This window comes from Globicephala melas, chromosome 11 (assembly GCF_963455315.2).
Source record: "Globicephala melas chromosome 11, mGloMel1.2, whole genome shotgun sequence".
In the NCBI taxonomy this organism is placed as follows: Eukaryota; Metazoa; Chordata; class Mammalia; order Artiodactyla; family Delphinidae; genus Globicephala; species Globicephala melas.
In genome coordinates this window covers 95,683,099-95,708,286 of record NC_083324.2, presented here as the reverse complement: position 1 = coordinate 95,708,286, position 25,188 = coordinate 95,683,099, and the positions used below count along the sequence as shown (strand labels likewise).

General features: G+C 36.3%; 1 protein-coding gene across 1 annotated transcript in view; it reads right to left on the bottom strand.

Annotated features, from left to right (window-relative positions):
* Positions 1–1,233: 1,233 nt before the first annotated feature.
* Positions 1,234–25,188, bottom strand: part of LOC115866007 (uncharacterized) — a gene marked incomplete at its 5' end in the record, with an annotated part of 195,538 nt that continues 171,583 nt past the window's right edge. The window contains 5 exon segments of the mRNA XM_060307858.1: positions 1,234–1,326; positions 1,429–1,588; positions 16,507–16,670; positions 21,688–21,940; positions 23,979–24,197. Of these exon segments, the coding sequence (XP_060163841.1) occupies positions 1,234–1,326; positions 1,429–1,588; positions 16,507–16,670; positions 21,688–21,940; positions 23,979–24,197 (889 nt within the window).

Sequence of the window (25,188 nt, the reverse complement as noted above, 5' to 3'; positions counted from 1 at the left end):
GGTTGTCTCTGGCAGCTCCACCGAGAAAACACTCAAACTGAGCCCTGGAGAATAGTTTGTTTGCCCGGTGGTACGTGAGGAGTTGGGAGGCTGTCTTTCCAAACAGAGAGGAATGTACGGTAATGTGAAACAGTATGACATATTTAGCAAATTATCCGTATTTTATATGGCCTCCTCATATTTTGCTAAGAAGCATTTGGTAAGAGGAATGTTCAGAAAGGATGGGAGAGATGAGCACACAGGAGATGTCACTGGAGAGGTAGAAAAGAATCAGATCAGAGGGCAAACACACAATAGTATGAAGTTATTGAAGGTTTTATGACAGGGGACTGCAGGGTCAGACTTGCATTTTAGAAATACTATTTTGACAAGAGACGAGAATGAATTCATGGACAGTGCAACAATGTGGCAACTGTAGCATGAGATTGAAGGCAGAGAAAGCCATTGGCAAAGTATGGCTGTCATTCAGAAGGTGGGTATTGAGGTCCTAGACATAGGTAGTAGCAAATGGAATAGAGAAGAGGAGATATTAAGGAAGACAAAGAAAAGTCTAGAAAAACTCTTGAGTTTTAGATCTTTGTGATTCAGAGTACATGAAAATGCCAAGTACAGAGATTATGGAAGTGTAAATGGCACAGGTAAAATGTATGCATTAATTAATTAAGTCGATTTTGTTTGGACCATACTAGGTTTTAGGTAAATTCGGGACACTCATCTGGAGATATCAAGTAGGCTGCTGGATTGTATTTTGGGGGGACTCAGAAAGGAGGTGTATTCTGGAGACACGTATTTGATCATCTTCAGCCGGATGGAAGACACAGTTTGAAAGGAGGTTTATCAAAGAACTATGGAGAGCCAGACAAGGAATAAACCAAGTACAGAACCCTGGGAGACGCTAACACGTAAGAGCCTGGTGAAGCCAATGAAAAAGGCAAAGGAGATTTCTCCTGAAAGAGGGAAATTAGTCTAGGGGACTGACTAACAAAAGCATCAAAGGAGAAAGGCAGAAGTAATATCCCTTCCCTCCTGTTCACTCAAAGTCACTTTAAAGCTGAAAATCTTGTCATGTGTGGAAACTCATTCTTTTATGTTTTTCATAACCGTTGTGTATTTTGATACATATATATATATATACATATACACACACACACACACATACATATATGTATATGGCAGGTATCAATAAATATTTTTATAAGAAAATAAGAGTGCTGAACTATAAGTACCATCTGGTCATGTCTCCTCATCTCGACTAATAAAAAAATAAACATACAATTGAGCGGCAAGATTTGTACGGTGGTGGTGATCAAATACAATAGTAAATGGCTTCAAAAAACAATGTGAGAAAATTTAACAGCTGACTGATATGCTAACGGAATGAGCTTCTTTCGTGCAGTCAAAACACAAATCTACTTCAAACCAACTCACCTTCCTTCTCTCACCATTGAGTCCTCTCCATTGCTCAGATCTTTTTACTATATAGCTTAGTTCCTGATTGGAAATCTCCAAATCATATGGTATAAAAAACTTGGTTTCTTCACTGTGGATGCGCTGAAATGCGTCTAATATCCAGGAATCATTGTGCAATCTAAAAGCAAAATCATTTGTTATTTGGTTTTTTTCCCAAATATTGTTTGCTTTTTTCCAAAAATGTTATTAAACACTTTGTCTCTTTTATAAATTTCTATGTATTTAATTCACTAGTCCCCTTTCTTTTTCAGAAATTATTTGACTAAGATTCCAGAAATGATTTAATGATTTTCTCTGCTAGATATCATAATCCAACAGCAACAATTTGGGATTTTTACAGCTATCTCCTAGAAGCCTACTATGTCTGATTCTAAGTTATAGACTGTAGAAAAATGAGAAATATTTAGCCATTAGTTTGTATATGAGTGTCCAAATTAGTTCAAATGAAAGGGATTTGTCAAAGGAAATTTGAGTTTGGATTCATATTTCCTCAGCAAGTTGGTTTTAGTGTCATGCCACAAGCTCAGTCAGCACAGAGGTTTTGCTTGGTTGGTTGCTTTACAACATGAGTAATAAATGGACAAATCTGGTGAAGTATCTAACCTGATGAGCGACTCATTTAATCTTTTCCCATTTTTCAAAACATCTCCAAATATTCATTTAGAAAAGCACTGCTTTTCTTGTGATATTGATAAACTGACAGCAAAGTATCTTACTAAAAAATATTAATACTTCATTAGTAACATTTAGATGAGTACTATAAACATTAATTAAGCCAATGCTTATAAAACTTTCCCATAAATTACCTCTAAGTTCAGAGAAGAGGTGTATTCTATCCCTAATCTATCAGTATATTTGTTTTAATACAATGCTCGTTTTTTGTAAAAGTTTAAGTAAAATTAAAACTCTGGGGAAATATCATATTTATCCTGTGACTTAGTGGACACTTGGCTGACCAGGTTTGCCTGGAACCAGTTTAAAAAAGACAGAATTGTGCCACTAACAGTCTGTAGACCAGATCAAGAACCCTAATGCATCACAGTGTCAATAAACTACCCATCTGAGAAGTAAGTTTTTACAAGATGCCCAAAATATAAATTGGACTATCAAGATAATTAAGGATCACATGGAAATGTCTTTCTACACGGTGTGGAGAATTTTAAGTATTTTCTTTCAATGATCAGGATAATTATATTTTGCTTTAAATGGGCTAGATAATAAAATTTAAATGTATTGCTTTCCTATTATAATGGTAGTTCATTTCACATTCACTGTGTTACCTAGCTTTACCTTAATCCTGTCATTTACATATTTACATGTTAAAATCAAGTTAGTCTTACTCTTTATAAGTAACAGAGAGAGAATTTAAACTCAGAGTTAACTCCAAAGTTCATTTTATTCCATCATCTGACTCTTCAGTGAAAATAAAAGACACAACACATATCTTCATTTAACTAGATCCTTTCCAAAACAGATTTTTTTGACCCTTCTTGCCAACTAAGATGCATGTGTCTTTTTTCCCCCCAACTATTTTTCATTCATCACATAGTGGAAATGCAGTCAGCCTTCTGTATCTGCAGGTTCTATACCTACAGATTCAACAAATCAGGGATTGAAAAAATTTTGAAAAAGAATTCCATGAAGTTCCTAAAAGCAAAACTTGAATTTGCTGTACACAGGTAACTATTTACATAGCATTTACATTGTATTAGGCATTATAAATAATCCACAGATGATTCTAAGTACAGGTGACCCTTGAACAACATGGATTTGAATTGTTCAGATCCACTTACACACAGATATTTTTCAATAAATATAGTTACCCTTCCTATGTCTGGGTTTCACATCCACAGGTTCAGCCAATCATGTATCACAAACTTAATACACAATCCGCAGTTCTACAGTTCACTGATTCCTAGGAGGTGGAACCCCAGGATTTGGAAGGCTGACTACAGGACTTGAGCATCTTATCTCCCGGAACCAATCTCCCATGGACACTGAGAAACAACTGAAAAAGCAAAACTGCCACCCGGCGTCTCTGATGGTCCACATGGCTTGGTGACATCTTGAAATGCAACTGCTATTCTTACTATGTTTGGAGATTCTAGGTCAGCAATGTGAGTGATTTGCGAGTTGTCTTGTTAAACAAGAACTAGGCTTTACCATTCTCTTAAGCTTGTTTAATGTAACATTCATCTTTTTCTTTTAATGGTGGTAAGATTTAATGTAGTTAAATTACTGTCAATTTGCTGCCATAAACATTTTCTATATGAAGATTTTAAGTGCAGGATTATCAACAATGCAATTAACTTTGAATTAATTAGGAATCACAGTCCTGTTTCTGCTAGCTTCTGCTCCTTTTGCCCAGGAAATGTCTGTCTCCTCTTTACATCTCCTTCATTCTGGGTGAAAGAATAATTATACAAATATCCAAGCCAGGATCTACAGGATGGTAAACAAATGCTTTAACAGAGAACAAAATGGCACATTGGAATGTGGAAAGCTGTATGAAGGTCAATTATGTTTTATTTTGATTTTTAATATTTTTTTTTGCCATTTTGAGTGGCATTTCCCAGTGAAAAGCTTCACTATGGGTTGTGAATGAGTCAACTTACCAACCTCTATTAGTTTTTAGCATATTTCTCAGCTCTACAGAGCCAGCTTACACAAACAAGGAGAAAATAGTCTGGTCATAGTCGTATATGCAAAATTTAGAAATAAATTGAACGTTGATAATTCTGTAATTCATTTGATAATATAATCAGTCAAGCAATATAACATTTATCCAAAAGTGAATTGTTTTATCCTTTTGGATATTTATGCAGTCCATACGGATCAAATTTGGTGAACATCTATTAAACATTCACTTTTTTGGTTCTCTTGAGAAAGTTAATGATTCCAGCTAAATGTTAGAATAATTTCTATTAAGATAAAAAATGTAAAAACAGTTCCAATTTCATAAATAAATCGGGCATTGGTAGACATTGATGACAAAGAGGAGCAAACTATTTTCTCTGTGTATTTACAGTATTAGAATTGTTCAATAAAATGTTAAATTTCAACTTTCCATGATCATATTTAGTTATGAAAGTTTGTTATTTTCAAATAGGTTAAAGATAACACAAATACACGCATGTATTTTCATATTTTTGCCATTTTGGGTATGTGTGTATAAATATCAGATTGAACTGAATAAAATTGAAGATACTGGATCATATTGGATGAAAGAGAGAAAAGGAGAAAGGCAAACATGGAAAGAATTCTATTGATTAGTGAATCTAAAAGGAGAATACACAAGGTCATTGCACTACTTTTGCAACCTGTGTAGGTTTGTTTTTAATAAAAAGCTAAAATTTTATGATATTCTACTGAAATACACATTACATGGTGATGGTTGAAAAATTTAATTTCTTTTGACAATACAACTATTCAATATGTCTAAAAATTTTACATTTTTAAATTTCTTCAAAATGTAATTAAAAGAGAGACTACATTCCACCTGTTCATAAAGCCTTAGGCATTATTGTTTATAGAAATAGGTCACATATTATGCCACAGGTTCTGGTGATGGACAATGAAACAAAGTAATTTACAAAGTCCTCTGCCCTGTGTCCTACATTTGAAGCAATTCACTGCTTGATGAATGGCAGAAGCTATTATGTTTGGTTCACATCTGAATGTGGGTCATTTACAGAAACCTAGCATGTGACATTTCTTTTCAAGCTAAAAAGGACAAGTGTGAACATTTAGCTAATATAGTATTTTAAGGATCATGAAAAGGATGGAAGCTATGACTTAAAATAGCTCTAAATTCAAAAAATATATAAAAATGAAGAAGAATCAAATATGACTGCTTACTTCTAACTCCAAAAGTTACAAAAGATTTCAGCAGTATGGCTTTATACATATTGTAGTCAATGTGCTTATGATTTAACTTTGAAAACTACTTACCTGCTGGTGTAAATACATTAGACTGTGGCAGGTACAGCTCTGAATAGACAGCATGTAAACAGTCAAGCTTCTTATAGAGTGACAAGCATATGCTTGCTGAAATTCATTCATTCATTTTTTTTAATATTTAAAATTTTTTTCTAAAATACAGATATTCTTTAGCAGAATTGTTGAACACTTTAGATGAGGTGTGACACTGAAGTGCTTATATGTATGGAGAAAGCTTTGGTTGGCTTTCTAGAAATACTTTAGCAGTCACCATCCTGTTTAATAGTAATTAAAATCCAAATGGCTTTGGTATGAACTTGTACTAAATGGAGAAAAAGGGAAATACAAGGAAGCCATAAAGAAGAGAAAAAATATAAAGAAGGAAAAGTAATTTTAGTAAAAGGAAAAAGAAACTCAGAAAGTAAAAATGTGCACGCAATGGGAAATAGTGAAGAACCACCCGCATCCCTCCACCACCATTTCCAGAGACAGTCCTGTCACAGGGTTCTAGTTATGAAGTGTACATCCTTCAATGTATGTGTAGAGTCTCACGTTTGTAAGGGGACAATCATCCTCCTAATTCACTCCTCATTCATGTATTTACTTGGTCAGAAAATATTCACATGTGTCTATCAAATGCCAAGTACTTGGTAAGTGCAACCAGTAGGGGAGAGGATAGGGGAAGATTCCTGGAAGGAGGGGGAAAGGAGCCCTCATGACTCACAGAGTGATGGGGCGGCCACAGAGTATTAAGGTTGTACAATGTGGGGAAGGCATGGCCCCAATCAAGAGACCTCATATTTGTAAGAGTAATAGGAGCCATTAAAGCAAGAAGAGATTTTTTTTAATTAAAAATGATTCTGGTGACACTGAGAATAGATTAAAAGGGGCAAGAGGGAATATAAGAAGACTAGTTGAAGGCTGCTGTTACAGTAAGTCATGGGAGAGATTAGGGCATATCGGACAGGGAAAGGACCCTATGGATGGAATGAGGTGAACTGGTTCAAGAGCTAAGGAGCCACCAGAACCTGGAGAAGGTTTGTATGGAGGGTGAGAGAGAGAAAGTGTTTGAGGACACCTCCCACGTTTGTTTGTTTGTTTCTTCTTTCCAGAACTGGATGGGTGATCTTGCATTTACTGATACAGGAAACCCCTTCCTTCCTTCCTTCTTTCCTTCCTTCCTTTTTTTCCTTCCTTTCCTTCCTTCCTTCTTTCTTCAGAACTGGATAGGTGATCTTAGCATTTACTGAGAAAGGGAACCCTACGTGAAGAGGTGATCTGGAGCAGAAGACAATGAGTTTCTTTTCAGAATGTCGATTTGGAAGTCCCATTGACATATATACGTGCAGTTGTCAAAGTTAATAGAAAGTTCTAAATTGCTTAATTAAATTCATATGTATCTTGGAAGAGCTAAATTTTAGAACTAAACTTAGCTGCCTAAATTACAAATCTGTTAGAAATATACAATTTAAATCAATTAACTTGTTCCAAAGGAGCAGATCAAGGTTTAAGTTTGATTTTACTACTCACATTTTAAAGATAAATGAAAGAGAGTCAGAGAGGTTAAACTATTGCCAGAGGACACACAGCTGATAAGTAACAGAGCCAAGATTCAAGCCAGATATTGAACCACTACATCACAGCCATTCATTAGGCAAAAATTAACCACAGATGTGAATTTTAAGTAATCTTATTGTTAAAAAAAATTAAGAAATATGACATAGAAGTAATATTGCAGTTTGGGGAGTTGCAAAGACTGCGTAAAGATAGGAGTTGCAACCTTAGGCAAATGACTTAAAGTCATGAAGGCTTGGTTTCTTCATATGAAAGGAGATGACAGTAACTGGTCCTGAATCACAGACTCAGTCTGAGGTTTAAGTGAGGTAATCCATATACTGTATTCAAACCAGGGTTGGCATATACAGTAAGTGCTCAGGACACGACAAAAATTACTATTCAGTAACTAAAAGGAAAATGTTAAAACTTTTATTTGTAATCTCCATTTTGCTGATCTGTACGGCATGTGATGGAAGTTTTTTGAACCTATACTTGGAGATTCTGAAATTATTATGAGAGCCAATAATATATTTGTTAGGGTTAGGATTCTATTCTTTCTCACGACCACAAGGGCCAGCTCTACGAGTTCACACTGTCTTATATTGCACTGAAGGAATTAGGTCATGTAGATGCATCAGGTTTACTAGGGAAACCCAAACTAGAAAGAGTAAGTGAACCAGAACTTATGGCAGTGTTTTCTCAAATCAAACTAATCTGTGAGGTCTTAGCCACTAAGAAAACACAGGGCTGATAATAGGTCCTAGTCTCATGATCAACATCGATAGCAAAGGTATTGCTCAAGCACTTAACCCAGACCTAAGGCTGAGACACCTTCTATCATTTGTGCGCTGCAGGATGACAGCTCCATTACAAGTGTGTCCAAGATCACCAGAAACTCGTCTGCTGTTTTGAACATCTAAGCATGCCACATATTAGCCTACTTACCAGATCACTAAAGAGAAAAGCCTACTCAGATAGGGAGGTGGGGTGTAGGGATTTTGGGATAGTGGAATTGAGTGTTGGCGAGAGGGGAGCTAGAGATCATTCTGCACCTATGGTGTGGTCAGCACTTCCCAAGGTCCTTTGGATTTCTTACATACAGTGCCCAAATGTTTTGCATTTCCCCTGCTATGTGCGTCATCATGACCCTTTAAAATTTCTCCTTCCACACTGCACTGTATTTTTTTAAAAATTGGCTGTTGCCAAAGAATTCAAACTAAAACCCTATCCTGATCACTTGGATAAATCAAATTAACACACGTGAGAGCCATGTGTGTCCCTTTTCACACGTCTTCATTATACTCTGGATGAGTTCAAAATAAAAAACACTTGGGAGCTAGTGTCATTTGAACATACAGACTGTGAGCCCCATTTTATCTGAAAGAGAAGGTGTATCTTCATCACGTAGATATTGTATTCATTTATTTGTTCACGTTTTTTTTTTTTTTTTTTTTTTTTTGTGGTACGCGGGCCTCCCACTGCTGTGGCCACTCCCGTTGCGGAGCACAGACTCCAGACGCGCAGGCCCAGCAGCCATGGCTCACGGGCCCAGCCGCTCCGCGGCATGTGGGATCCTCCCAGACCGGGGCACGATCCCGTGTCCCCTGCACTGGCAGGCGGACTCTCAACCACTGCGCCACCAGGGAAGCCCTTTGTTCACGTTTTTAGTCGAACACATATTAATTGTGCGTCCGTTGTATTCCAGACACTTTTCTGGGTCCAGAGAGGAGACTGGTGAATTCTAGAGTTAACAATCTTGCCTTCAGTCCTCAGTCCAGAGTTTCTAGTTATTTTGCCTCTATAGTTCTTTTCCATTTTTAGTTGACTACTGATGTAACATTTAAAATACATGGTTCAGAGTTTAACATACCATTTTATGTACATGTAATCCTCATTGGCTTGTGGCAGCAAACCAAAATTGTTGCTCTTTTTGTTTGATTAAGTGTTTTAGTGATAAGTATAGTGAAAATGCTTCAGGAAGATTTTTAGAGATTATACATAATGCTAAGGCAGAGAAGTGGAGAATAACATTGGCTTGTACACATTATGCTATCAGGTGCAAGTACTTACATGGAAGTGAAAAAGGAAACTTCATGTCCCCATGACCTAAAACAAACCCAAACCACAAATTTGGACTGTGCCAACAAGATAATCTACACATTGTCACCTCATTCAGGTACATATACTGTCTTAACACCTACTTGCTATTGGTCAGAACTCACATACCCACTTTCCCACAAGCTCTGGATTTAAATAAATAAATAAATAAATAAATAAATAAATAAAAGGAGATCCAGTAGGTTAGTTTCTTTTATCCTAGAGTTATAGAAGCAGGCTAATTTACCAAAACCCAGTTCACCAAATGACTGATTAACAATTTAGACTTAACTGACCAGCTTTTATTTTATTCTTATAAGAGAATATCATGTCAAGGAATGTTCTATTTATCTCTGACCCAGCTTCTTGCAGCTATAGATGGGGATAGTTGGAGTAGAAATAGACCCTTCTATTTGCAGAAGAAAACATGGAAGGGGAGTCAGGATACAGCATGAGGTCAACCGCCCACATCAGAGAGCTTGGTTATGGGGAACAGGGGGAGGATACCGATGGGCTTTTGGCAAATGGGTGATCAGTGAATTGATCTGGACCCAAAGCAATGAGCCATTTTGGTTACAATTTTTCAGTTTACTGGAGCTGACACAATGTAGCATCCGAATCTTTTAAAGAGGTCTATTCCTATACAAGCATGTCAAAGTGTACACAGTTCATTTCTGCCTCTCAGGGCGTAGAGTGCCCATAACTCAGTGACAATTTAAGAGGGATGAAAATTATTTAGCAATATTTAGAGCTTTTTCCTTTACATGGTAAATAATATTTTGCCTTTAGTGAGGAAAATTGTAAAGATTGATTCCGAAGTGGAAAATCTTTGATTGTCTTACACATATTCCCTAGACAATGAATACGCTCATAATATTCTCATCAAAATCTGTCTTTAAGTTATTTTAATCTAAATTAACTTTCCTAAGTAATAAATGACAGTAGCTAAAACTTATAAGGCTATTCAGAACTATTAAGACAATGATCAAGAAGACATCAGTGCCCCAAATACTAATTAACTCGAATATCAGTCTTTCAGATTTGTGTACTGCTTCCAGGAATATAAAAGCTTTAACAAATCTGTCATTTAAATTGTGGTTTCTCATTATCTGCATATTACAAAAAATATGTGTGCAGCCTATAGATCTTTTGGACTATTCAGATAAAGAATTTAGAGTTAAAGTATCCATATAAAATCAATAGAAGCTTTACTTGGAAGAGTTACGAAGAATGCTGCAAAGCTAAATATAAACAGTCTGAGAGGTATAGGTGGTCATTAGAGTTTCTCCCTTATGCCAATGCCTGTAGATGACCATCTATAAAAGTTTGGTAAAAAGGAAAATTAAAAAAAAAAAAAAAAACTCTGGAAAAGAAGAGCTCTATCACATCCAAAACGTAAGCTGATGAATTAAAATTACCTAAAAGAAAAACCAGTAAGATAAAATGGCAAAACAGTTAATATCTAAAGATAATACAAACTTAAAGAACAGACCAGAAAAATAAAAAATAAAAGGATGTCTCATTTAGATCTTGACACTATCTACATCAAATGAATTCTACATAGCTTATGATAAGGAATTTAATGAAAAAATGTCCAACTTAATAAAAATAGAAGCAAATAATTGTAAAATTTCTGAATGAGGAAAGATTATTTCGATTAAGAGATATTTAAAGTCATAAAAATGATCAAAAGACTTTACTGTATATGAATTATAAATATCTATTTTTTCAAAATGAAAAATTAATTTAAAAGATAATTTTCAAATGGAGAAAATATCCACAAGCATTAACACTGTTAATATATATTAAACTCATATAACTCAGTAAGAAAAACATTTAAATACTCTATAGAAAGAAAGACAAAAGGACACTTAAAAGGCAATTCACATAAGAGGAAAATATAAATGTGTGATAAGCATGAGAATATTTAGTGACTAGAAGACGCATGCACATTTAGAATAGGATGAGATTTCATTTCTTCCATGAGATTATAAAAGGTTCACACATGATGTGAACACGACTTGCTAAGTTTCCTCATGCACGGCTGTGGAAGCATAACTCTATACAACTTCTCTAGAAAATAATTTCACAATAGTTATCAAATGTCTTGGAAACATCAAACTCTCTGAACCCGAATTTCTGGGTCTCTAGGACTCTATTCAAAGAATGATTAAAAATGGGGACAAGACCCTGAGGCTTAAGATGTTCATCAGAATTATTTATAAGATGTACAAAAATGAAAATAATCTACTGTCCAGGAATAAAGCAATATTTAAATATTTTATACTGCTTATATGGTATAAAATATTGTATAGGCATTGTATGTTCATGAAATAACATGAAAATATCATATAACATTAAGTTTGAAATCAACATGTATCAGAGAAAGAAAATATCATATGATATCACTTATGTGTGGAATCTAAAAATGACAAATGAACTTATTTACAAACAGAAATAGACTCACAGACATAGAAAACAAACTTATGATTACCAAAGAGGGTAGCAGGAGGTGTGGGGGGGGATAAATTAGGAATTTGGGATAACATATACACACTACTATACATAAAATAGATGAACAACAAGGACCTGCTGTATAGCACAAGGAACTCGACTCAATATCTTTTGATAACCTATAATGGAAAAGAATCTGAAAAAATATATATATATGTATAACTGAATCACTTGCTATACACTTGAAACTAACACATTATAAATTAACTATACTTCAATTTAAAAAAACAAACATAAGAATCAACATATAAAGTTATACTTACAGTACAATTTCAACTTTGTAAAAAAAAATATACACAGGAAAAGACTGAAATAAATTTATCAAAAGATTAACAATGCTTTGTTTCAATGGTGAGATTATTGATGCTTTTAATTTATTTTTTGATTCTTTTCAGTAGTTTCAATTTTTTTACTAAATAACATATCCTTACTATAATAAGGAAAACCATTAAAAAGATCAATGTTTTTTTTACAGCTACAAAATCCAGTCAAAGTAATTACACCCAGCTCAAGAACCTCCTTGCACAGAGGCAAAGAACCAGCATTCCGGTCAATTCTTCTCCTAGAGCTATGGAAAGTGAGAATTTTTCTAGTAGAAACACTTCAGCAAGAAATTATTCAGGCTCTTAGAGAAATGAGATCCAATCAGCCAAATTCAATAGGGTCCAATCTGGAGCTTACACAGCCAGTCCCCATAATGTGGAGCTTCTGGTGCCCAGAGCTACACAAAATGCTCTATTAACATCCTGCACCACAGCCTTGATCTTCTTTGTACTTCCTTTATGCCAGCAGTGTTATCACATTTTGACAGCACTGATTCAAAAGCCCGGAAGAGTTAGGAGTGTTGCTTTAACATCTGGAATAGGAATGCTAACCTAAATCAGTCAACATGCACAGATCCATATTGGGATTTTTTCACTGAGATGAGTTCTTCTGATTTCTGTGTCTCTTTGCCTACTTTTATGTCAGAGCAAAACCCCATTTCATTGACCAGATGCCTCTGATGGTGACAGTGCTTGCTTCATAGAAGAGCTGGGCTGCCCTGCTCTCCACCATCTCAGAAAAAGAGAGTTTAGAAATATCAGTAAAGAGATAATTATTCAGCAGACATGTTGGAGTGACTTTATTTATTTGTATGGAAAATACAGGTATTTTCCCCGTTGGATACAACTGTAAATTTATCATCACCCAAAGGACTCTTAAGAGCATCTACTTCTAAAATACAAACAAAACCTGCTTACGGTTACTGAGCATGCCTAGTTCTGACGAGACAGGTTAAGCACAAAGACAGTGAGGGGCTGGGGGGAAAGAGTGAACAAAACTTGTTTATTCCTCCTGAATTTTGTTTTAGTTTCATTCTCTATGATGTCTGGACACTTCCTCTTCCCTTAATCATTTCTTCCTCCATTACAGATCTTCCCACACCTCCTATCAACCCTTCCCCATGGGGTAATCTTCCTGTTTTATTTTAAAGCAAACAACTATTTGTTTAGGTAGCAAAAGATTAAATCGCACTTATTTGGTGCATAAATTTTGTGCTTGCATTTTTTTATACTTTACAAGTACTCTTGACAATAAAAATGTAGACTTTGGAGCAAGCAAAGCATCGTTGTAAACATTTATCTTATTTTAAGTGAGAAGAGATATAGTGATATGGGAATGAAAGAGACCTACCATGACCCGATCATTTTTTTAATCCTACAAAAGTCTAAACAACATGATACACTATTTTATTTCTTTAACTCCTCTAGGAAACTCTAGTCACATTAAGTAGTAGTTACACTTCATGTAGAGCCTCTTGTAAGATCTACATATACGTGTTACACAAGAAAATGCCTAAAATCCAGCAAGTGAACATCATTGCCTAAGGCTACACGACAAGTTAGTGAGCAAATGAAAACTGAATGATCACGGAAGACTTTCTTCCCTTCCCCAGGAACGTAAGTGCTCAGGAAAGATGACATGCAGTGCTTCTGACATGTCCAAATATAAACCAAGACTGTGCCTAAACAACGTGGATCCCCTGACAATTAGACAACTTTACTACCCCTATGTTAGTGACCAAAGGGCCCCATCAGAGAATGATCAGTCTACTGAAGGAAAAGTTAAGGAGTGAATTCACCTCCCATTTCATAGGAAATAATAATGGCTATCAAATGTGCTTGCATTTGCAATTGTCCTTATCTCTTTACCTATCACATCAAGAGATAAGACTTTTTTCCCTAAATCCAAGGTTTGTCATCACATGTACTCAACTTCGGGTCTTCAGAGACCTTGCTCAATCAATCATCCTCCCTTGCTTAGACATCCTCCATATTTCTCCTTCGTTTAGAATTATCATATAGGCATATTAATATATTCAAACCACACCCATATTAAAAGCCACTCTTTTTAAAAACCTTTTTTCCAACCACTCTCCATTTGCATCATGGTTTTGTGAAAAGAATTGGCGTAAGTCTTGACTCCGTGTCCTTCACTCAGCCCACTGCAATCTAGCCTCTACCCTACAAAGCAATGAAACTCAAGGCTTCCTCCACCCAAATCTGTAGTTTATATTGTTTTCTCTGAGCTCTATACTCATCTATACTAACGTCTTATGATATATTTTCCCTTGTCAATATCAAAGATATCTCAAGGTCAATCTGAGGGAAAATTTAACCCATTATCGCCTCTAAATGTTTACTCTCTGTGTCCTATCTCTAGGAATGCTACAGTCATCCACCCATCTGCCCAACTCCAAAACTTAAGGTTCTACTAAATGTTATCCTTTCCTTCACCTTCCAATGAGCCCAGTAGTTATACTGGGTCACTTAACCATTTCTTAGATATGGCTCGACTGTCCATTTCCTGTGTCATTCATTCTCTTTAGTTAAGGCTTTTGACACTCTTTGCCCAAACTATTAAGATAGCTTTCTAACTAGACGTTCTTGTTTTCAACCTGGTCACTATTAAATCTCATCTTCTTTTCTATGAGCAGAGTGATCTTCCTAAAGTTAAAGACATTTAAAATCTTTCAATAATTGCACTTTATCATTAGAACAAATTCAAGCTCCAGAACACAATATTCAAGACTTTTCTCATCTGGTCCTTGACTATATTCCTAATTTCAACTCAGCCAACTGCCCTCACCCTATATCCTATACTCCAGCCATATTAAAATACTTTTGATTTGACAAATATATTTTCTCATAACAATATGTTCTTATACCTCTTCCCTTCACCTGCAAACATGTTTGTTTTTCTTCTAGCTAAATTATATTAAAACTTCAAAACTTATTCAAGAGTTATATTTCAACTGAAGCACTTGGCTACTGTCCCTATGCACCTCCAGACCTGGCTTGGTTCCTTTCCTCTATGCTCCCAGAGACTCCTATGTTGACCTCTTCCTAGCACTTTTTTTTTTAATTATGTAAAACACTTAGCATGAAATCTACCCTCTTAGCAATTTTTTAAGTGCACAGTATAGTACTGTCAATTATAGGCACAGTATTGTATAGCAGATCTCTAGAATTTAATCATATTGCATAACTGAAACTTTATGTCTGTTGAATAACAACTTCCTATTTCTTCCTTTCCTCAGCCCTTGACAACCATTATTCTACTCTCTGCTTCTGTGACTTTGCTTTTTTAGATATCTCATCTAAGTGGAATCATGCAGTATTTGTCCTTTGATGACTGGCTTATTTCACTTAGCATAATGTCCTCAAGATTCATCCATGTCGTTACATAATTCAGGATTCCCTTCTTTTTTAAGGCTGAACAATATTCCATTGTAAGTATATACCACATTTTTCCCCATTCATCTGCTAATGGACACTTAAGTTATCTCTACAGCTTGGCTATTGTGAATATTGCTGCAATAAAAATGGGAGTGCTAATATTTCTTTGAGATCCTGATTTTAATTTTTTGACTAAATCTCCAGAAGTGGAATTGCTGGATTATATTACAAAGCAACAGTAATGAAAACTGTATGGTACTGGCATAAATACATACAATAGAGCAATAGAACAGATTAGAGAGTCCAGAAATAAATGCGTGCTCATCAACTGATCTTTAACAAGGTACCAAGAGTACACAATGGGAAAAGGATGGTCTCTTCAACAAATGGTGTTAGGAAAATTGGATATCCACATGCAAAAAAATAACCCTATATAAAACCATCCACTAAAATCAACTCAAAATAGATTAAAGACAAGTATAAGACCTGAAACTGCAAAATTTCTTTTAAAAAAATTTAGGAGGAAAGCTTCATGGCATTGGTTTTGGCAATAATTTCATGGATATAAGAATGACTTTTAAAAAGCACAGGCAACAGAAATAAAATTGGACAAGTGGGACTGTATCCAAATAAAAAGCTTCTGCACAGCAAAGGAAACCATCAACAGAGTGAAAAGTCTTCCTAGCACTTTTTATACTGCCTTATATTTGTTACTTTTCTTGTTTTTCTTCACCCACATATTTTGCTTGTTAAATTAATGACCCGTCAAGCCATACTCAATGATATTCAGGATCAAAGTTGAAGGAGGATTCTCCTACTGGTGATTTTGGCAGGGGTGGGAAGAGAGGGGAGAAAGTGGGTTAGAAGAATGAGGAAAAGAGAAGTTTAGACAAGCTTTCCAGGAAATTTCCCAGAATGTCATTGTGTATCATTGTGTATTACTCCTTGTTTCCTGTAGGTCCTTAGTTTGAAGAGACAAGTATAATGATTTAGAGCAAAATTAGTTCTCCCTATAATGGAGAAAAAATTTCTCCAAAAGAAATAATTTCCCGGCTGGTCTTCATGACAGTAAACACACAAGAAAGAGATTTCTGCCTTTGACGTGGAGACGTGGTTCTAACTTCTTCAACTATCTTCTCACAGCCCAGTCATAGAACAACAAGACTGGAGGCTGAACACTCGGAGGAATGGAACCACTGAAACATCTTACCTGAGACAATACAAATATAAAATCAAAGATGAAATGATGAACAGGAGCACGTAAAGTAGCACCGTGAGCACCACACCAAGGATTCCTGATTGCATGGTTTTTTCAAACATCCAGTACAGCTTTGCTGCATCAGCTACAGGAGCCTCCCCGTCATGTGAAAGCCGCTGACAAAAGAAGATACAAATTACAAAAATAAATAAATAAAATAAGGGTGAAAACACTGATCATCAAGTTAGATTAATTTAAATACACAAAGACCAACTGAGAGTATAATTTGTTTTTAAATTACATTTTCAATGTGCTGAAGATATCAGATCTTCAGCTGCAGGAAGAAAAAGACTGGATTTGCATGGTTGGTTTCCCAGGATTTTCTCATTTTCCCTGTAGGCGTTTAAATGTGTGCACTCTACATGCAATCTATAAAGTAAAAGCCATGTTTTATTTATGTACTATTAACTTCTGAATTTAATGAGCACAAGATATGAAGGAATTAAATATGATGGTGGAAATATTCTTTTCTCTCTGAAGCAGATTTGAAAGGAATTTAAATTGTTCTATGCATGAAATAGATGGCTTATTTTAAAAACTTATAAAAGTTATCAGGCTACTTAATGTGATCTTGAAAACCAAAGTTTACATTAGGTCAACTTAATAATAAGTCTTTATTTTAGACAAGGAAAACCATATTATATGTTGGGTTAGAAACAAATACAAGGCAATGAGGTCTTTAAAAGCAAATATAAAATGCTATGTACCTAAGACATTGCCATATGACATCTTTGACCTTTGAGCTTATAAAATATGAACGTTCTTTAATTATGACTCTCATGATCTCAAGTGTAAGTCATGTGCCATGTAAATGTAAATAAGGTATTTTTTTCACCAATGTAAGAGAGAAAGAAGAATTTCTCTACTTTTTAAACTGACAATTATATAAATATAGCTTAAATATAGCACGTTTAAAACTAATCCACAGTACACAGGTACAGATAAAAACAGAACCCTAGATAGTTTAATGTGTATCTTCCCTACACCAAAATATCCGTTAGTGATTGGGCAGTGATAGAATTCAGCTGTTCTGACTCTCGACTGCTTCTTCCATCACCACTTCGCAACTTCTATTTTTACGCTCTCTACTTGTTAATCGGTTCACCATGCGAAATGTGAGCTTGGTGCTGGGATTTTAGGCAGCAGGTCTGTAAGGGTTCCCATGTATTTCTCCTATTCCATATCTTCCCTTCTGCTGCTTTTTGAAAAATAAAGACATAGACACGGGATTCGCCGATGAAACAGACAAAAAAAATGATGTATGTTTGATGCTGATAACATAATCTAATCAACAGCTGCTAAGCATTCATCTGACCCACACGTATGGTATTGAATGCCTACTAAGCATCATTAAGCTCTGAAGATAAAAGAGTGAATAAGAGTACACAAAAGCCCTACCTTCTCGGAACTTACATTGAAGTGGGGATGGGGTGGAAAGCAAATGATAGTAAACATGTAAGTAAGATGAAGTAACATACGTGGTATATTAGAGAATGATATTTTGAGGAAAACTGTAAAGCAGGAAAAACGTATAGGAGGAATGAGCTGTGTTATTAAACATTTCGATCAGAAAAGGTATCACCGAAAAGGTGTTATTTGAACAAAGACCTGAAGGATGTAAGGGAATGAGCCATACACCTCCCGAATGGTATTGATCACACACTGAATATTTTGATTCCCCAACTAGATTGTAAGTTCCTGCTTGGACCACTGGGGCAGTGGTGGTTACATCGTGTAACATTCACATAGCATAAGTATCATCACTTCATTATAATCCTCCTGCTGGTTTGTTTCATATGTATGATGCCTTAGATTTTCCAGTTTCTTCCCAGATGGTCTCTCATTTGACTCTCTCAACAAACTGTGAATTGAGTAAGGTAGGTGTTACTATTTATGGGTATCCTTACTGTTTTGTAATTCATTGAGGAAATTGAAGCCTGGAGAGGTTGACTGATCCAACGCCATATCGCTGACAGCAAATCTTTTCCCTACTTTTTATCTAGACAAAGGCTCAGTGAGAGAATGAATTTATGAACCCAGTGGAATTTCTGAGCATAGTATCATGGATGGCGGTCAGAGGACTGCATTGCCAACCTCTGAATCAGCAAACTGAGAGACAGGCAAACTGTTATCAGCAACATCAACAGCCAGTCAATGCTCCAGCCTCCAATCATTCCACCTGCCACATACCCTTTAGATTTCCATGAAAAAAAATGGATCCAAGACAAAAATTATTAGTGAAATTAGGTAGCATCTCTCCTGACCGGCCAACTGTGATCAAACACAGATGATTCTGAGCTTTATCTGCTAGAAGGAAGTGCTGGAAGAACTGGGAGGTATGAACTCGGGCAACCTGAAATTCATTAGTGACACTGAAACTACGATAACCATGATGCTATGTGGAGCAGTAGTTCTCCAACTTTAATAAGCATGAAAATCATCTGGAAGTCTTGTTAAAACCCAAAGCTGAGCTTCCCTGGTGGCGCAGTGGTTGAGAGTCCGCCTGCCGATGCAGGGGACGCGGGTTCGTGCCCCGGTCTGGGAAGATCCCACATGCCGCGGAGCGGCTGGGCCCGTGAGCCGCGGCGGCTGAGCCTGCGCGTCCGGAGCCTGTGCTCCACAACGGGAGAGGCCGCAACAGTGAGAGGCCCGCGTACCGCACAAAAAAACCCCCAAAATAACAAAGCCCCTTCAGAGGCTGGCCCCATTCCCAGAGTTTTTACCTCAAGAGTGAGTGAGGTACAGGGCCTGAGATTCTGCATTTCTGCTAAGTTCCCAGGTGAAACTAATGCTGTTGGTCCAGGGACCTAATTTTAAGAACCACTGCTTTAGAGCAGATCTTCTCAAACTTCAGGGTGCTATTTATCACCGTAGAGCAGGTTAAAACACATCTTTTTATTCAATTGGTGAGAGTATCCAAGTACGGACTCCAATGCTGCTGATCTGTGGATCACATGCAGCTTTCGAGTTTTCTTAAAGACAGCAAAAGTGGATGTCATCGGCAATGAAACATGACGGATTCTAACTAGAGATTGAATATTGTGCAGACTGGGAACGAGCCGTCAAGCTTTTCTTTCCAAGTGGAGAAAGATATGGGTGTTACACTCATCTGTTAGAATCCAAGTCAGCTTCCATCAGGTTACAGACTTCTGAACTGGTTCGGAGATGGCCCTGCTGGAGGTTACTTTCCTGTAGATGACATCAGAGACCCCAGAGTAAATTAAGACAGCTCATTTTGTCAGCTGCCTTTGATACAGTGGACTATTCAGCTAGTAATCTCTCTAGGGGACCTGTCTGGAAGAAGGAAAGCCATTCCAGGAGAGCTGCAGACTTTCCTTATGAGGAGATCTCAGAAGATCATAAAGGACAGTGGCGCATCCTCCCAGATGGCTTCCCGTGTGGTGTTGCAATAGGAGCAAACTGGCCCCAGGAGGAACTGTGAGAGGCCATGGGCTATGGTCCTACTGGAATGCGGACAGCATCCATCTCTACATCTCCTGCTCAACAAACCTTGATGGTACGGTCTTGTCCTCACGAACCTGGAGTCTAATCAGAGGGGTGAAGGAACTTAGGATGGGGTAGAAAACACGACCACTTCTGACTGTCATCAAGGTGGTCCATGGTACTGAGGCTTCAAGGGTGGTCACAGGTTAGAACTTGAAAACAAGCCTTCCAAGCACTGACAAATTTTCCTTGGCAGGGAGGCTAGAAGCTAGGTACTTTGGTAGGCTCGATGTTCACTGTTTGTTTTGATAATATTAAAATGACCTACATGGTTGCAGAGTCAACTGTCACATTTGTCTGCAGGTTCTAAGCAGAGGTCGTTCCACTCTGAAATAAAAAGTCGGAATTCTCACACAAGGCCTAAAAGGTCATTAGTGGACTCAGTACATCAAGGACTCCAGTCTTGTTAAGAGCAGCCCAGGAATCTTGAGCAAGTGAAAGCCAGCCTAGCAAACAGCCAAGGGAAGGGAGACACCTTCTCAGTAGAGGGTCTATCATCTTGTCACAGTGTGATTTGGTCCATGGAACCAGCATCCTTGACAACACCTAGGAGTCTGTTAAAACGTAGAATTTCAGGCCCCACCTGCTGAATCAGAATTTGTATTTTGATAAGATCCCCAGGTGACATGCAAGCACATTGAAGTTGGAGACACACTCTTGCAGTGTAGCACGGCCTGAGAGATAGAAATAAGAGCTGCAGGCTTTGCAGATCCGAACCTACCACAGCACCACATTTTCATGGATGTGGAGTGGACAGCAGTTTGGTCTTCAGTTCTAAGAGCACATGATTAATGGTAGAACCCATTTCAAATACTGTGAATAAGCAGAGTCCATCAAAAATCCCATCCCTGTGATCTGCTATAGGCACACTGAATACAGTCTAAACACATATATAGCAGCTGGAAACCTTTCTTCTTAAAAGGAGAACTACACCAGTTAAGGAATATTATTACATAAATTTAGATAATTTTACAAATGAATATTTGATTTAGAATCATTGTTAGCATTTTTATACATAATCGTATGTTAGGACCTCATTCTTAATTATGAAATCCTAAAACTATATATTTTAGAGTGAAGATGCACCATTTCGTCATTTCATAAACACCACAAATGTCAAAATAAATGCCTAAGGAGTAATTTTTAAAATTATTTATTACTTAGAAATGTTTAAAAAGCTCTTATTCTTCTTCTTGAGTATATCTATTATGAAAGAGTATTACATCAAAAGGAAATAAATAACCTAACAAATTAAAGGAACTACTGCACGATTACTTTTTTATAAAATTTGGCTGTGAAAATCCTTAATATTAAAAAAAAGTTACCAAAAATGTTACAAAAGAAAGCTTCTTTGCAATAATGTTGAAAATGTACCAATTAGTTTAGATTTGATCTCCAACATTATTTTCTACCCATTTTGCAAGTGTTTCTTTAACATAGCTAAAATTACACTTAAAATGATTATATTAGACATCCACAATTTTTTATTATGAAAAAAATGAATAACTTCAAGTTAAGATGAATATTGAATTGTACATGACTATTGAAACTTCCCGTGTCAACTGATTTGTGCACTAACGTTACATTCTATGTCAAGGACTCGTGTCCCGATTATTTTACTTGACTTACCCCCAGGATAGTATCCACAATAAACACTGCCAGTGGGTCCAGAACTGTCCATAGTCCCATGGTGATGATTAACTTTGACAGGACATCAGGGCAGAAGGCAAACAGTACCTGACAGCCCCATCTGATCAGAACCAAGGGAAGTACCACTGCGTTCAGCATTAAAGGCCCCATCACAACAACAAGCAACTCTTCTCCGATGTGAAGTAAAGAGCTTGGGTAGCAGAGCTCAACCGTGAGGGGGGAAAAATGGAATCTATGGGAAAACAAAGCAATCACATGTGTGCAAAGGAGAAGAAGTCTATAAAATGCTGCATATACAAAACATTTTATAGAACGAAATGCTTTCTTTTTTTTGTAGAGAAAACTTGACACTTAATAGTACCCCAAAATTAAGTGTTAGAAGTCTTCATCTTTTCCTTAGAAACTCCGCAACAGCTCACTTTTGAGGAGAAGGCAAATTCTACCTTGTTCATTGTTCTTGTAAATTTCATATGCCATCATAGAAAGGATATCATTTTGATCCACTGAGCAGAGCATTCTTTAGACTAAGAACTGCCCAGCAGGTCACACATACTCATTAATAGGCTATTTGAAATGCAAAGTATATCAGTGGACTTAGTAATGACTCAATCTCTAACAGAAATCAGAAATATAAATAAATCTCATAATTCTCCAGAATTTTGACATCACTGATTAATTTTGTTTGTGATTCCTCTAGCTAGACCCCCTAAATACAACAACAACACTGCTGACAACAAAAACATCTAAAGGGACAACTTGACCTAAGGCTTGAATCCAAGGTGAGCCCAGTAATTCAAGCAGCCTTCACCCAGGCTTTGGCACCCTCTTTCCATGCAAAGTGAGCCTTCGTTGACTCAAATTTTTCCCTCCCCTGTGTTTCAGCCTTCTAAAGTTATTTTGTAGTTAATGCTGCTTGTGTATCTCAGCTCTCTACTAAAAAGAGTTCTTATCAGCTTATCAGCTCTCTACTAAAAAGAGTTCTTCATTTATTCCATTCCTTGACCTTTGCTCTGAAGGCAGTTTTTATGCTTTGTTCTTAGGCTGTTGTGAATATCAAATAAAATAAGGTGTATACATTTCTTAGCAGAGGACCTAACAGAGTAAAAGCAGAAAAAATGCTCACTGTGGCTGTAGCTATTGTCATGTCTCATAACTACAATGTGACATGGAGTTAATGTATGATTCGAGCCTGCGGAACTAGGCAATAGTCAACAAAACATCCTAACGTATTAGGTCCTCTGTTGCTTAAGAAATTGAATAAGCTGAGCTACCAGGATATTTTTTTGCAGTCTCATTTCATTAACAACCAATAAAGATAGAGCTTCCTTTTCTATTGAAGAAGTAAGACAGCAAATAGCAAAAAGCAACTAGCCCAAGCAGATAATATTTATCCCTTCTGCTTTAGAAACTCTCACACAAAAGAAAGAAAAAAAGAAAGAGGAAAGAAGAAGAAGGGAAGAAAGGAATATAACAGCTATATAAAATTCTGCCATGAGAATACAGTTATTTAGTACATTTAAAGTTGTATATTCTATAATATATTCAGATATTTGTGATTTAATTATAAAAGATGATCAAAAACTGTATGTGTGTATGTATAACACACACAAATTTCTTCTCAAAGTGTCTTAAAATAGTTTGCAGCCTTCTTAATTGAAAATATACACACATCTTTATTTTTATCTGTACCATCTACATTTGAAAAAATGAATTTTACTTGTATTGATATCTATCTGTTGGTCTATCTATAGTGTCTCTGGAATCATGTTTATGGAGAGATAACCTTTAAAGTGTCATCTTTTTCCAGAGGATAATGGCCCAGAATGCTGCCTGGGCTTGAGTTCAGTAATTGTTTGAATTCAATCATTTTGCAGAAGAAGCAATCTTTGCTTCTCTGAGTATAGCTGATAAATCATACTTATATTACTTTTAAAATACCTGCAGCCTAAGCCACTCTGATAAAATCAAAATAGGATAAAATATTGTTGCTAAATTCCTTTTTGGATTCTGCTCAGATATTAGAACATAGTTGAATCTGCTAAATTTTAAACAAATATTGATGTACCAGTTAAGTATTTGTATATACAGGCCCAAAATGAGAATATAACTGTAATAGACATTCCTGCTCTTAGATAAAGACATTTTTGTCTTCTCAAATCATACCTGCATTTTAGGTCTTACGGTAAATGGATGGGAGAGGAGTTTTTTACTTTCATTTGGCCTCTCAAGATGAAAATGCATTCCTTTGACTGTCAGGGGAAAGCACTCACTTTGTAACAGGAATTGAAATGGCCTGGAGGAAAAGCCACTGGCTGAGGTAATGCAGGTAGAGCCTCAGGAACCAGAGAGAAGCCGTCAGCAAGATAATGTACCAGAAGCCCTGGCTTTGCCATTGAGCGAACTGAAGTTCTGAAAACACTGACGCCAGCACAAAATAGAGATGCTTGAAGAATTCTCCAGATCCAGTACTATCAGCTACTGAAGAACAGCTACAAACAAAGAAATAATAGATAAATTCTGAGCTTAAGTACAACCAAAAGTAAGATATTTTGAGAATAATAATAAAGACATAGTGAAAGTAAAATTGAATGAAATTACTTCTGAGCTACCTGGGACTCAAACTAGCTATGTTCCTTTTTGCTATAATGGATTACTAAAGGGGAACATAAAAATACATGGATATGGAAATGCAAATCAAAACCACTAGGAGATATCTCCTCATACCTATTAAAATGGTTACTATCAAAAAGAAAGAAAAAAAAGCCAGAAAACAACGTGTTGATAAGAATGTGGAAAAATTGGAACTCTTATGCACTGTTGGTGGGAATGTAAAATGATATAATTGTTATGCAAAACAGTATGGCAGGCTCTCAAAAATTTAGAAAATACAACTACCGTATGATCCAGCAATACTCCATCTGGGTATTATCCAGAAGAATTTAAAGCAGGATCCCAAACAGATATTCGTACGCCTATGTTCATAGCAGCATTATTCATAATAACCAAAAGGTGGGAAAAGCCTAACTGTCCATCAAGTGGAATATTATTAGCCTTAAAAAGAAGGAAAAAAAAAAAAGGAAGGAAATTCTTTCACACGCTACAACATGGATGAACCTTGAGGACATTATTGCTAAATGAAGTCAGCCAGTCATAAAAAGACAAATACTGTGTGATTCCACTTATAGGAGGTGCCCAGAGGAGTCAAATTCAGAGACACGGAAAGTAGAATGGTGGTTGCCAGGATCTGGGAGAAGGGGAAATGGGGAGCTATTTAATGGTACAGAGTTTCAGTTTTACAAGATGAAAAAGTTGTGGAAATGGGTTGCACCACAATGTGAATACACTTAACACAACTGAACTGTACACTTAAAATAGTTAAGATGATAAATTTTTTAAAAAATAAAATAAAGTAAAAAAACATGGTAAATTTTATGTTATGTGTGTGTTACATTTTTTAAAGAAATATGGACATAAATTATT